The sequence below is a fragment of the Nyctibius grandis genome, chromosome 2 (genome assembly GCF_013368605.1).
Source record: "Nyctibius grandis isolate bNycGra1 chromosome 2, bNycGra1.pri, whole genome shotgun sequence".
Lineage (NCBI taxonomy): Eukaryota > Metazoa > Chordata > Aves > Nyctibiiformes > Nyctibiidae > Nyctibius > Nyctibius grandis.
In genome coordinates this window covers 67,243,281-67,258,523 of record NC_090659.1, presented here as the reverse complement: position 1 = coordinate 67,258,523, position 15,243 = coordinate 67,243,281, and the positions used below count along the sequence as shown (strand labels likewise).

The 15,243-nt window shown below is 39.5% G+C and overlaps 1 protein-coding gene across 4 annotated transcripts in view; it reads right to left on the bottom strand.

Moving 5' to 3' along the window:
- ABCC4 (ATP binding cassette subfamily C member 4 (PEL blood group)) overlaps window positions 1-15,243 on the bottom strand; it is a 161,062-nt gene that overhangs the window by 43,454 nt on the left and 102,365 nt on the right. For all 4 annotated transcript variants that reach the window (XM_068425444.1, XM_068425445.1, XM_068425447.1 and 1 more), the window contains 5 exons: window positions 9,532-9,682; window positions 8,779-8,898; window positions 5,281-5,391; window positions 3,703-3,803; window positions 2,628-2,819 (listed from right to left, as the gene is read on the bottom strand). In XM_068425444.1, the coding sequence (XP_068281545.1) occupies window positions 2,628-2,819; window positions 3,703-3,803; window positions 5,281-5,391; window positions 8,779-8,898; window positions 9,532-9,682 (675 nt within the window). The remainder of the gene's footprint in view (window positions 1-2,627; window positions 2,820-3,702; window positions 3,804-5,280; window positions 5,392-8,778; window positions 8,899-9,531; window positions 9,683-15,243) is intronic.

The following is a 15,243-nucleotide window of genomic DNA, read 5'->3' as shown; positions in this document are numbered from 1 at the left end:
TGTGAGAACAAAAGTTCAATTGTTTCTCTGTAAATGTCAGCGATATAAAGTATTGTATTAAGGATATAAAGAAAAAAGAAAAAAATACATTGATACTTAAAATAAAAATGCAGCTGCTCTGCATATTGTCAAAATCCCACTTTCAGTTTGGCATCAAATGAAAGGACTATGCTCTTCAGTATTTAGAGGAATCTATTTGTATCTTTGGTCCAATTGACTACAAGCTGTTGAAAATTGAAATGAATTTGAAACAGCTCTCAATATACACTTTTCTTTCTTTCTTTTTTTTTTTTTAATACATTGTATTCTTCAGAGGGCCATGTTCAGAGCCAGTGCAAACACAGCGAGAGTCTGCAAACGGGAGTCCCAGCCACCTAACAGGAATCATACGGCCAGGATTTTGTTGCCTGACGCAAGCCATGTGCATACACAGGAATACACCTGCTACGCTGGGCTCATCGTTACTCAAGCGTCACTCATACTTCAAAGTAGAGCTGCATAAAAAATGAGAGTGAGATTTACAGCATGTCAGCTGCTCCACTGAAACTGCCCGTGTCTTTGTTATCCCTCAGGCTACCTCCCTTTCGTGTGAGAGTATTTATGCCAACAGCTGCCATGCTGTAAATCTAGACCCTCACCCTCCTGACTTTTTCATGTAAGCATACCCTGAGATTTAGGATCTGTCGGGACAGGGTGCATTTAACAATATATTAGCCAATAAGCATTCATAAGCACCCTAAAACAAAGACAGTGGTGTTTAAAAACCATGGCTGCATGTGCTAACCTTCTCGTGCTGCAGCTGTAGTAGCTGAAGAGGTTAATCACAGCCAGATGCTGGCAGAGCTCCTTACCGGAGCACTCCCTGGTCCATCTCTGGCAGACTCTGCGACTTCAGCAAAGATGTTAAAACAGAGGGTCCCTCCTAGCCTGCTGAATTCAAATACTGAATGTTGAAACAAGCAGATCACAAGGGACCCTAACCTATGAGTGATCTGCTAGTAATCATCTCCTCCATTCTTACTGTACCTACAGCTTCCCAAACTGAGTGCTGGGGTGGCCATAAAAAAAAAGCCTACAAGCACAGCAGAAGTTTAAACTCATTCATCCTGCCAGTGGCACCGCAGCCACCAGAAGTTTGTACAAGCCAGGGGTATGAGAAGGCGTAAGAGCTCTCACTGACAGCCACACGGGCAGAATCCCTGGCAGATCTGGAAACCTGGTTCTGAAGAGACGCTTTTCCATAATTAAAACCAATATAAGGGGCACAGATGCTTGGGAGAGTTATTTTACACAGTGACAGTCTACTGCAGTATTATGCAAAACATCACAGAAAACATACATGAGGTTCTTGGCAATAGTTTCAAGTTGGGCAAATTCACTTCAGGATGACAAAATCACAGCATAACCACTCAGCAAAAATAAATACCCCCAGTCATCCCGCCCTCTCCTGCCCCCACCAAGGACTGAATCATGCACTGCTAATATCTCTTGCTTCCGTTTTTTATTTTATTTTATTTCTGTTTCTCACTGGGAAATGTAAATCTTCTTGTCTCCTATTACATTGGAGTGATATATACCAGCTAAAGAGATGGCCCATGGGCAAGAAAAGCAGAGAGTAGACAAACACCCCTTTTGCTCTTCTTCTTAAACACAATTTTTAACTCATCCATACCCAATTCCATGAGATCATCTCCATGCAGCAAAGTTAGGTTGAAATCTGGTGACATGCATGTTATTAAAAAGGTCCACTTGAGCAACAAAACCAGTTTGGGACTGAATGGAAAAGTATGTTACAAATGAGGCCAGGGCAATGATTGTAGAGAGTTGAACCAGCCTCCTAAGGAAGATATCCTAATCAAAAAAGTATATGTGCATTTGAAGTGTAGCAAAGCACAAATTAACACTGCAGGGCTCTAATTTAATTTTGTCTCTGGGGGAGACCTTCCCTGCAGCACTCTTTCAATTGGAATGGTGACAAAATTGGGGGAGGAAGAGTCAAATTTGCAGAGGAGGAAGAGTTTTATTTCTATGCTTCTTTTGGCTACCAGTCTAATTAATGGCAACAGTTAATTGGATTGGTAGCAGAAAGGAACTGAAATAAAATCCCCATTTCTAAACTTACGCAACTGATTTCTATTTCTTTCTTCTCTCTTGCATTTGGGGCTCTCTGCAAGAGTGTGTACATTCCTTATTTTCAATTGTCGCTGCTCACCTTGTGCGCTGATACCCTTTGTTCCATTTACGTTCCCTCTACCGAATCCCCAGTTTCCTAAGGCAGCTCCATTTGCTTTGGATTTGAACAAACATTTTGGGCTTAGTCTGTATTTTGAATGTCTGCCACTTTCTGATGAAACCCAAATTTTATCAGAAAATTACTGAATATATTTAAACCTTTGTTTTGACAGACAGAAATGTCATGTTCCCAGACACATTTATGCTACATTTACAGGAAATGAATAGGCTCCAATTTTTGCTATTTAATATGACTAAGGCTTATTTTTTAAAAGAACACTTACTAATTTCCTAACATCCACATATTTTTTAATGTATTTTTATCACATAGCTTCTTGTCAACTTATCATCATTGTTTAATTTCTATGAATGGCCAAAGACAGCCACATACATACCTTTTCTTTTGGTTTAATTAAAACAGACAAATGTCTTAACACCAAAGGTCCATCTAGACTGTAAGTGAAGTTAACATTTTCAAATGCTATCATTCCTTGGCTTGGCCATTCTGGCGGTGGGTGCTTGTTGGTCTCCCAAGGAGCTTCTTTTTCAAGTTCTGTGTATTCCATTACTCTTTCTACTGATATCATCTAAGGGGAGGAAAGAAGACATATATACATAAATTTCAGCTTATTGCATATATTGCAAATATTGCATGCATATATATGTTTGTGTGTGTATTTTTTACTATAAAGATTCAACGCAAATTATTCCAGAGTTTTTCTTTTAAGCACAGATAGGAGTATTTGGTACCATCCTATGCTTTATACAGTTGAAACAGTGGAAAGAATGCATCTCATGTGCTACTACAGACCCAGATCTGATACATAAATCCATACATAAGCATTCATTTCTAATCAGTGGGATAAATTACAAATCTAAGTACATGCATAAGTATTAAGAAATCTAAGCTATGAGTGTTGTCTGTCAGTCTTGGCTAAGATGACACCATTTCATTGTGTGCTGGGAAGACAAAGCTAGAAATGAAACTGCTGTATGAGCTGCACGCAGATGCATGATAAGCCTTTACAATGAATTAACAGGACCCTAAAAATGCCATGAGGGATATAAAACAAATTTTAAAATGCAATAATAAATAATAAATTAAAAATCCCAAATATAAAAAAAAATTAAAAATCTTACTTATAGAGAGGGATTAATTTCTTGTAACTTTAGCGAGTTGCAATGCAATTGTCTACACTGTAACTAGACAGTCTCCTTTCTGCTGTAAAGGGAGATTATAAAGCCTCCCTTACTATGAATTGACAGAAACAGTCACTGGGCACAATTCATCTCAATAGACATTCAAAATCAGCCAGACAAATTATACCCTAGAAGAGGCTATTTTTCTTTACAGATTAAGTGGTGCCTAAATCGCTTGCTAAGGTATTAATGTCCTAATTTAATCTAGAAGGACCCTATCCTTAAGGCCTCATGTCACAACCATGAAAAGGAAGAAGAAATAAACATTACCAAGTTTTCAACTTCAGCACTTTGTCTAACACCCCACTGGAATGTTCCCATGAGGGTGATTGCATAGGATAGCGCCAAACCAACCTGCCCTGCATTCAAAGCTGGAGAACAAAGGAAAAAGAGAATCAAATAGGTACACCGGTAATTACACAAAATCCTAGTTAACTTCACTTTCATGAGGTTACTTACATGATGGAAGAATCACAGCCAGAACTTTGTTTGGTTACACTGTACTTGCCATCTGTGCAATGAGTAGCTCGAGGCAGAACAGCTACTTGCTGCATTTTTTTTGGTATCTTTTGGAAATTGTCTGTATATATTTGAAAAGATAATCCCAATTCTCCTTGGCCTAGCATTTTATCTAAAAACTGAGGTTCAGTCTCAAGACCATACTCAAATAGCTTGTTATCTGACTAAGCATTAGTAACTTTTCACTTTTTTCTAAGGGAATTAGATCAGCCTCTAAACCCAAGCAAAAAGTGAGTGTAAAATGATTTCAAAGTAAGCTACGAATGTTTACAGCAACTTTGTATTCTTGTAAGTGATCAGACAAAATAACAGGACAGAATTCTTCTTCTCCGTTTATATAAACATTTATTGTATTCAGTGGGTCTACTCACAAAATAAATTAATTCTGTCTGCCATAATATTAAGCATGACTGCCCTCTGACTTAGTTGAACTTTATCCTAGCATAGCTCTATTGACTTCAAGAGAGCTACTCCTTATCCAGAGGCAAGGAAAGATTCAGGACCATTGTTTTGACTTGTCTTTTTGCATTCTAATAACATCAAACCTAGCTCAAAATTTTCAGTGTTGAGCAGCACAGAGTGTTCAAATTTTAAAACACACATGCATATACAGAACTTATCCAAACGAAAAAGAAAAGAAACAAAACCAGCAAATTAGCACTAATTTTCATGTCCAAGATAATTGCTTCTTCCTTCATATTTTAGATTACTATCTCATTCTAGTACATCTAACCCAATTACACCCTGGATGATGCATACGCTAATGACAGTTCATGAGTGACAGTGAACATAAAATGTATTATTATGAGGCGATTTTCTTTCTGGAACTGGCCTATCCTGCTGATCCAAGATATTAGAAGAGTATCCTTAGGAATTTTAGCTTGCCTTTTGGCCTACTGTGCCATGTGTAGAAAGGAAAAAAGTTGTTAAGAAACAGCTCTGTGGGTGTTTCAGTATGAAAAGCAAAGCCCTGTAGGCCCAAAAAAGAATGGCAAAGGTGGGGAAAAAGAAAAAGATTTATTTGTTGTTATTACTCTGAAAGCCAGAATCTCAAAAGTGAAGACTACAGATCTGGAAGTTTGTTTGCACATTTGGGGATGATGGTAGATGCATGCCTAAGCCCTGAAGATGTCTGAACTGCCTCTAGTATTTGCAGGAAAGCAGACACAGCCCCAATGCCCTAGACTGAGGAAGAGATCATGATCTAGAAAGAAACATTTAACTTAATTACAGTCCTTAAACAATTAGAAACAGCAAACTATGAAAAAGAATTAGACATTGCTATACATGGTAATTACTGGGTGAACTTTTTCTAACATCTGTACTTACTCTTGGCAAGAAGCAGGGAACCAAAAGCAATCACTATAACAAAAATGGCACAGATGGCATCCAGACGCACAGCAAACCATCTCGAGGTCGTCAAAAATAGAAACCAGGCCTCTAAAGTGTATTTTACAAAGACATAAGAACAGTGGATTATTAGAAAACTAAGCTGTATCATTATTGTTAAATTAACTCATGTTAACATTATAAGTTGTTAAAAAAAAACATTGTCATCTTCCAGTGCACGTTTGTATGGACTGATGATGATCAGAATATGGTCCAGTTTTCCTGAAATGGTCTAACCTAGTTTTCACACTAACAGCAACCACAATAGCAACCACAGCTAGTATAACATGCAGTAATAGGAAGAAAAACAGTCAAGGCCTGAAGCACGGTCCTTTTATTTAAAACGGAAGTCTTTTTTTAACTCAAGTGGATTCAGGAGTCTTATACAAAAAGCAGAAGTTCAGCTACATTTGCTGTAGCTGGACTACAGTCTACAGGCTTTTAACTAGAACATATCACAACACAACTGTCAGAGCCAAGTCTTTAGAAGGCAGCTGCAGCTGGTTAAGCTCCCATAAGAGCTACTCAATACAGCCAGTGAAGCTACAGAGCTATTCAATTGACTAAATGCACATATCTACTTTCGAGGAAGCTCACAGGCGGACATCTCCACTGGACACTCACATCCAGGTGTCCACAATTTGGTGCTAAATTCCATCCCAGATAGATATGCTACAGTACAAGACACAGGAGACAGCAGGAAAAGGCATTGCAATACAGAAGGCAAAGTGTTTGAATTCAGGGCCAAAAACAGAAGTCAAGTAGCCATAACAAAGTATGGCATTATTTATTGCTTAGGCTGCAGTCAGATGAATTGTTCCCAGCTGCTACCAAGTCACAGCGGAAGGTTACCATTCCAACCCTTTCTGCATTGCTTGTCATTACTCTGTGCTAAAGATCAGCGCTGCTCCAACTGTTTCAGTGTTCCTTAGCCCAGTGCTGGGAAAGATTCAAACTAAAAGAACTCCCCCTTTTATAAAAAAAGGGAGGAGGTAAGTCTGGTTTTAAGCCAGATCATTTTAGATAGCCAGATTACGGAGTGGTCAAATCAACAGTTCAGCCAACAGAAGTGCAGGAGGGCAGAAACTTTGGGAAGGCAGCGGAGGGAAAGAGTGAGGATGACAAGAGGCAGATGAGGTCCAGATCTGGTAACCTTAGTCCCGTTTACATCAACTCTATCCGCATATGCCTGACCACTGGTTTCATTAAGCAAAAGACATCTGATGTGGTCTGATAGACAGTCATATACCTAAACACATGGAATGATATATGCACAAGAGAGTGCCACACCAAGTCATAAACCTAGTTCCAGAAATGGAATTCACTGTGACAATTTAGGTACCTCTCTGAAACTCAGAAGCTGAGTGACCCTGGAAATAGAGCCTATGATAGCTTCCTGGTGACACGGAAGGTCATTTTTGGTGCAATAGTGTAGTTGTAAGACCAGGAAATGGGACACTTGAGTTGTAGATTTTTCAGTTTCACGGTTTTGCTCCATTGATTCTGTTCTCCAGGAAGGTGCACTAAACTGAGAGGATACTACTCCAGACAAAAGCACTAAACAAAACCATTGCTGGGTGGGAGAGCCTTCTGCAATGCAGGAAAGAATTTAAAAGTCTTTGGAGGACTTAAGAACCGAGGACTTCAACTTTCTGAGCTATTACAAAAGATAATCTCTTCTATCAGCTATTGTTTGCACACATTTAGTATCAAAGAACCATTCAAGGTGGAAGCAATCTCAGCAGGTCTGTAGTTCAACCTCCTGCTCGAAGCAGGGTCAGCTCTGACCTCAGATCATGTTGCTCCATGCTTTAGGCAGGTGAGTCTTGAAAATTTCAACAGATGGAGCCTGCACAAGAGCTCTGTGAAACCTGTTCCTCTGCTTGACTGTCCTCATGGTGAAAAAGTTTTTCCTTGTTTCCAGGTTAAACTGCTCTTGTTTCAACTTACATCCATTTTCTTGCTCCTCCCACCATGTACCACTGTGAAGAGCTTGACTATCTTTTTGGTAACATCCTTGCAGGTACTGTAGGGCAGCTATTAAGTCCTCCCTAAGCCTTCACTTGTGTGAGTTGAGCAAGCCCTGTTTCCTCAGCTTCTCCTCACAAGGAGATCTCTCCTCTTAGTCCCCTGACCATCTTAGCTACCCCTCCACTGAACTCTCTCCAGTTTGCTAGAGCATTTCCTGTATCTGGGGGTCCAAAACTGGATGCAGTATTCCAGATGTGGGCTAACAAGTGCTGAGGGGGATAATCACTTCCCTCCTTCCACTGGCTGTGCTCCTGTTAATACAGCCCAGATGCTGTTGGCCTTCGTTGCTGCTTAGGCACACTGCTGGCTCATATTCCCTCCTAGGACCAAAAACCACACACACACACTAAGCAAGCTGGTATACCCCAAATACTCTGGTGAGAGAGACACCAAGATGAAGCATGTAGGGACACAAAAGAGTGTGACTTTAAGCACTGAAGCTTTATCTCAAAAGTTGGTTCCTGAACTGCCCAGGAGGGGTGTTATTGACAGTTTTTTTAGAGATGCATAAAATTGATAGGAAAATAATGCGTTTATGTTCCTTAGATCTGACTTTAAAACACAAGAAAATATTTACTTTAAAGGTCACTGTCCTCTTTTATAGAGAATCTTTTATATGCAGTTTATCCACTAAAGATGTCTTTTAATAAAAAGTTTAAAAACAACTTTGTTTTCTCTTGCTATCAGGTGCTGTCCAGTTGATTTGGTCAGATATGCAGTAACTTGAAAATATTAAGAAATGGAGAGTTCCAGGCTAGAGGTGCCTCCCTGGAAGGTATGTTTCCCCGGTCACAAGTAACTGGCTCAACACAGAGGTCAGTGTGCACAATTCTACAGCCTGTGATAAACTGTACTTCAGTTAAAGAATCACAGTGCAAACCTCAATTATATTACTTATGCTTGGAGAATACTAATATTTTACACCACCTGGTCATGTTAATACCATATATTAGATTTGAGCCCTGAAAGCTGCTCGAAGTAGAAAAGAAGTGAGATTTATGAAACTTTTCCAAGATGATTTATATTAATCATCTCTGCCCACTCCTAGCACACTACTTAATATTAAATGCTTCATAATATAGCTTGTTTCACCTATCTCTCTCTTTTTAAAGAAGGAATCCAGAAAAATCCCAAAAATTATTCTTTATATATTCTTATCAGGCATACTTTAAAATGTTTATCTTAGACATCATTAAAACATATGTGTGGATATTACAGCCCAAAATAAACTCTCAAATCTGGACAGATAATAACGGTTTTGTTCTAATAGAGAAATTTTACCCTAAAGAGACAAATGCACAGCTCCTACTGATTTTAATGTACATTAAATACATGTCGCTGAGGGCATAAGACATTTCCCTCCTACCGAGCAAAGTATTTGATGTTTCATGTCAACTCTTCACAAACCTGAGTGGAGGTCTTGGTGTGCATCAAATAATTTTTGAAATCTTTCCTCTGCTTTCAAAGCCCGAATAGTCCAAAGTCCCTGGAGGGATGACGACAAGTGGGAGAACACTGGACTTCGAGCTACAAAGGGAAATGAGAGCAACTTAGCAATAGCTGAAGGACAACATTTAATTCTTTTTGTACCACACTAATCTTTAATCCTGCTACTTTATATTTAACCATACAAGTTACTGTGCTGCATCCTTTTAGAATAAATATGTACTATCTTTAACCGAAGCTCTCTTACTCAATTAGAATCAGACAGCCAAGCAGATTAATTTATACAAAAATGTCTTATGTTTTTAACAATAGCTGTCACTGAAGAAATCCTTTGAGCTTTATTAATGATGAGGCATCCATGTTTGTTATTCATAACGCTTAATATTTCATATCATAGTCAAGCTAAAGTCAGGCATAAGAGTCAGATTAGGTCAGAAACACCATTAGTATGTGCGTGCAAGGTCCCAAAGACAAGCAACTCAGCATGTTCTTAACTAGCTTTACTTACATACAGTTAAACAGACATACCTACGGTTTAGCACTACGCAAAACAGGAGTTAAGCATGTAACTCACCAGTTGAGAACTGAGGCAATAAGGAAGTTATTTGCATAGCAAAAGAATAAAATCTTTGATGGATTGTCTATAAAATACTAGCATTTCACATAATAATAAGCAGGGTTCAAACTAACATTAAGTCCCACCAAACTACATACTTGTGGATTCTAGACGTTTAATATCTCTTGAAGTGTCTAAGAAATATCGTCGAAGAAAAATGAAAAGAATAAATAGTGGAATTAAGGGGATGAGTATCCAAGGAATCACTGCCACAGCCACAGCCACCACACCAAAAATCTGTAGGAGAGTCTGCAACACAATAGAAACGAAATAAACAACTCTTTGCCAGAAGAATTTAATTTAAAACAAGTAAAAAACTATTTAACACAACTGAAACACTCAAATATTTAAACATAACTACCAAATTAAAGAGTGGATGCATTGTATAACATATGAGCGACATCAAGTTTTAAGCAACTTGAAGAATTCAGAGCAATACCTAATTTGACTAATTGTGCAGCTTATGGTTTTCTTCTGCATTATTTGTTCTTTAAGAAATGTCTTCACAAAACTGGTTGACTGAGCATTAGTGTCTTCCTTTGTGGACTATTCTGTGACTGCTGTAACAAAGTAATAGATGATTAATGAAATAGACAACTAATCTTAACGGACCCTAGCTATCTGGTGAATCAGGGATATGTTTTTTCACTCCAGGTAAAAAGAAACCGTTGAAAGACTGACTTCCAGTTGAAAGACTTGACAGTTGGAAGAGCAACTTTCAACACAGGCTTGTAACTTTTTCCTAAAAACAACTTTGTCCCATTTAGAAAGAAAACCAGTATCAGAGCAAGTGAGCTTTCTCTTCCCAAAGGATTGCATTGGGAAACATTACAAATAAGATGATGTTGAACACTGCAAGAAGTGTCATAAGAGGCTAGTTTTACCAGATTTACTTCAGAGTACGAGATGAACGGCTGGGCTAAACCTGAATTTACTCTGAGAAAACTAGATATCATGTGGAATGAAGCTTTGCTGCTTAGGAGAGTGGATTCTGGCTCAACTTTCTGAATCGAACCTCACGTTTTCTGCAGAGCACTTCACATCCTTCACATCAAACTTTCAGTTTGAATACACTACGAAAAGCATTATCTGTACACAAATGTCTTTCAGAATACCAGCTGTGTATGTATGTATGTATGCCAAGAGTCCTGGCATATTGAAATTAGGGTGCGCCCATTTGCTCCTTAAAAAGGCGGGGGGGGGGGGAAACAACCCACACAAAAAGAAACTCACCCTGTACAAAAAACCATACAACTGAAATTCCAGCTCAACACTAAATTCCTGTATTATTTTCATTAACAAATTCCTTAGAAATGACAGTATTTTCTAAAAGTTCTCCATTTTATGGACTGTAGAGGAGCCACCTTCTTCATCATTACATACAATGCACAAATAGGTTTCCACCTGAACTTTGTGTCTGCCTGATTTCTGGATGCCAAAAAATGCATTAGTGACCACTGGGTCCCAAGAATGCGTGTCTCAGAGCAAAAAGGCTTCTGTCCCTTTATCTGAGCATTGACTGGAAAAGTTAAGCAACACGTCAGCTAAGGTCAGATACCAGAGAGCTACCTGGATTTTCAAACACTTTCCATGGAAGTGCTTATGAAACTTTGCATTTCCTGTTGTGCTTCTGGTAGCCCTCACACGCTCTAAAGCCAAAACTGAGCACAACCTTTTCCCCTACATCTGTTTTTTCTTGAGGCTTCTCTGACTTTACCATAATTTCACCTGACCAAAGAGCAAATCCACACACCTTACGCATTATGACTGCCCGAGTCAGCGCAATTTAGACTTCAGCTCTAGGCAAGATCTTACTTAGCTCGTGATAGAAGAATTATCAGTGTAACAGCCTTGCACCTCATAGATCCTGAAAGCACATTATAGGGTCTCATAAATCTATTAAGGAAAATAGCTATAGAGCAGGAGCTCTGAAGGAAGCTGCATTACCACTCCACTGTTCATCTGTGGGTTAAGGTGTTGACGGCATCATGTTGTTTGACCTTCTAGATACACACAGTAGATTGCAAACATTTTACCTAGATTTCATCATGGGGAGGTAAGGTGGCAGCAAGAGTGCACGGTATTTCACTTGGATCAATTATGCACTTGGTCATGTCAGCACAAAGCAAAACAAAGCAGCGCTGCCGTCAGCCCTTCTCTACCTTCTACTTCTCCGGCATTCTTTAGAACCCTGTAAGCGTATTTCGTTTTTATTGTGGGATGAGAAGAAGGGAAATAAAGATTCTTGACCTCCTCTAAATTTTCGTCTGTCTAGATCACTGTTTTCCCCAGTACTGCTCGTTGTCTCTGCCAAGCCTGTCAGCCATCCACACGCTAGCTAATTCCTAAAGGTTCCCTCACCTCCATCCTCAATGGCAAACGGAGATCAAAGTCTGTTCCTTCCTTCTGACAACTCACTCCCAATTCTGCTTTATATGCCTGCTGCCTTCCCCTTCTCCCTCCATTACCTCCTAGACAGTCACAAAAAGCCAGTTTCTGAAGTACTTCTCCCTCCTCATACCATCAGCCGCAAACCTGAAACAAAGCATTCAGGAAAGCTGCTTCAAGGAAAAGCATTCCGAGGAAAAAAAAATGTTTCTTAATAAAAAAGCCAAACTGAAGTTTTAGTGATGATAATCTACAATATGTTGCAAAGTGCCGGTGGGGGTGGGAGTGGGAGTAGAACTATTAGGATCCAGCTCATGTAAACAAAACCTTGCTACGGTGAAAATACAGGGAAGGAAAAGATGGTTAGGATGACTAAAGTAAAAATCTGACACCGCCTTTGGAAGGAATTTTAGATGAGCCTGCACCACCTTATCATTATAAAAATTTATGATAGGGTGGATCAGTCATGTGTGTTGTTTTTTTTGAAAACCAAACTTGCATATAAATTAACTCTTAATGAAGTAGTCTGAAAGCCAGACACAACCATTTGCAGACTGTAATCAGGTAGTTACTGAGTGAGGTAAGGCAAAGGTTTTAGTTCCCTGAGTTTCACAAGAGACAACTAACCTCTTCAGCTGGAGATTGCCCCAACTTCTAGTAGATTCACTGCATGGAAGCAGAAGGACCCAAGATAAATCAGCAGGCTGACGATAACATGAGCAGTCTGACTGCTCTCCTCTCCGGAGACAAGCAGTGAGCTAAGTATTCAGTTTGCACAGCAAAAAAAGCTCAGGACTGCGCATCTAGACCTTGTCTAGCAGAATCAGCTTACAACTGAAACTTGTAAGCACGCAAGATTTCCCTTAATGAAGAAATATGGCCTAGAAAATCAGCATCTTTTACCATATTTCTTAATTTCAGCGTTTAAAAGTCTTCTGTAATGATCATGCAGAAAACAATAGCCAAATTAAAAAAAATAGGAGCTGATTAATTACATTTTATAGCTATCTGCACACTACTGGAAACAGGGCCACCTCATGCAAAAGACAACAGATGCACAGGTTACCGAGACTGAAGAGACTTGTACAGATAAATCTAATTTGCTTCCAAATGGAGCCATATTGTCCAATGTCCACCTTCAAATTTGCTTCAGTTTCCCCGGAGAAAGCAGACTCTTCCACTCACAGACTGCACACACTCTATCCCTAGACAACAGAAAAGCACGTGCTGTTTCTGTTGGAGTCATCCTGTTGCTTGCAAGAGTCTTGAGAGATTTCCCTCATGCTTTGGTCAGTCGCTCCATTCACTGTGGCTTATTTTTCCTCAAGAAATCTTACTGTCTCTCACTAGAGCAGGCATACCCTTCTACAACCCTCTGGGGAAGTGAATGCTCTGATCAGCACATTCACTTGCAAAACGTGCTTTCCCTTCATCTTCTGATGACCTACATATTCCTAATTCTTATAGGTGCTGCGAGCGACATCCTGGAGTTTTTATCTCACAGGTCTTGATCTAGGAAGAACAAGGTATTTCTGTACCACAGCCACGCTACAGAAAAGCATTTAATGCAAAGTAAAGGAACAATAAGAAAAAAGCCACAAAAATCTGGAAAAAGCACGAGAATCACACACTATAAGCCATACATAAATCACAGGCTGTAAGCTTTTCCCTTTCTTTCAAAAATTATACCATTTATACAATGTTACAAATCTTATGACAAATTGTAAGCCATCTGAAGTCATTTAATCAAGTTGACAGGACAAAAACACAAAAGCAAAATTTAGAGAGTTCAAGATGTCTCATGTCTACCCTTCCATCCTATAGATCACTGCCATTCCATATCACTTATACCCCTGAGCTCGATATTTGATGTTTGGCTCAAGTACTTCTTTGAAAAAGGCACCCAGCCTTCACGTAGACTTGTTTTGAATCCCTCAGGTCTGCCGGCACTTTGTTCCAGTGGGTAGGTACCCTCACTTCTTAAGAGTCCTTTATATCCTTATGAAAGTACCTATCAATTGCCTCTGTCCTCCCTCTAATGAGCTCAACAGAGTCAGACCTTTGAGGTCTTCCATTTTCCTCCATCATTCAAAAAAGAAATTTTGCCTTTTTTTTTTTTTTTAAGTGGACCTTACAATTTATTTCAGCATCTCTTATAAAATACACGCATAAGGGATACCATGCAGTTGTGCATCTGTGTAAGTGCCCAGTGTGAGATGCCAAGCTGGGTTTGATAGCTATGATATAGTAGCTACTACCATAGGAACCACACTGTTCTGGACTTGCAGCTGGTGACCTGACAGGATCTCTAATGAACAAGTGGAGCCCAAGGGATGGGATTTGAGACTCAGAAACCTGAACGTGGGAGTCTACATGTGCCCTACATAGTGAAGCTCCTGACCTATTTGGCCGAGTTTAGAAAGTAATTCAGCTAACCTTTAAGTGGATACCTACTTACTCTATGGTTGAATATTTCTTGAGACTCCACTAACTGTGTTGACTAGATGCCCTCTGACGACAGCAAAGTAAGCAACTAAAGCCCAACAAGCAGATACCTAAATTTTGATGACTGAATCTGCAGTCAAAGCCCACCCAAGAACTGTGGTGTTCCAGGACTGGTTTTACCAATATTTAAGCAGAAGACAAACATACCTCCCCCAAAACTCCTACTCCTTGTACCCCAATATACACTCCCAAGGATTATATTAGCCCATGGACACTAATTTAATACTAGCCACACTAATTTAATAATAGCAACAGTGCATATCCTGGATTTCAAGTTTGCAACCTTAGCTGCATTAACTTATTGCACTCTCGGTCAGGCTGTGCTGTCTGAAGTAAAGCCAGGTCAAGAAACTACAAAACCCCACTCTGTTCGTACTTGCTTGACATTACCCTTCCTCCTCCTCCCCTCCCCCTGACTAAAATTATTTCCTCGTTGGCTCTGCCAAACTGCACGCACAATCAATCCCTAATCCAGTTCTGACATTTTCTTTTTCCTTCAACGCATTTTTTTTTTAAACATGCTTTTTCAAACCAGACTGTTTGGACTGACTGTCCTGCAGCTCCGTTGAAGTCCAACTGTGCAGGAGGCTGGTTACACTGGCACACCAGAGGACAAGCTTCTCTGGGGAGGAGACATTGCAACGAGCAGATGAAAGCGATAAACACTTCACTCAGGCCAGCTGCATCCAGCGCAGCATATTGAACTACATCGTAGATCTTTTGCGTTTTTCTCCTTTATTACTAAAAAAACACGAAACATCCAAATAGAAACCCACTACCTTTGTACCGTAATCCTAGTACATAAACAGCCCTACTTTGTTTTACTCAGTTAAGTGGCAGAGTTGAGATCCGTAATCTTGTCTTTAAACTATCTTTTAATAAAATTTATGGGGTGGTTTTTTTTTTTCAGAACTGGT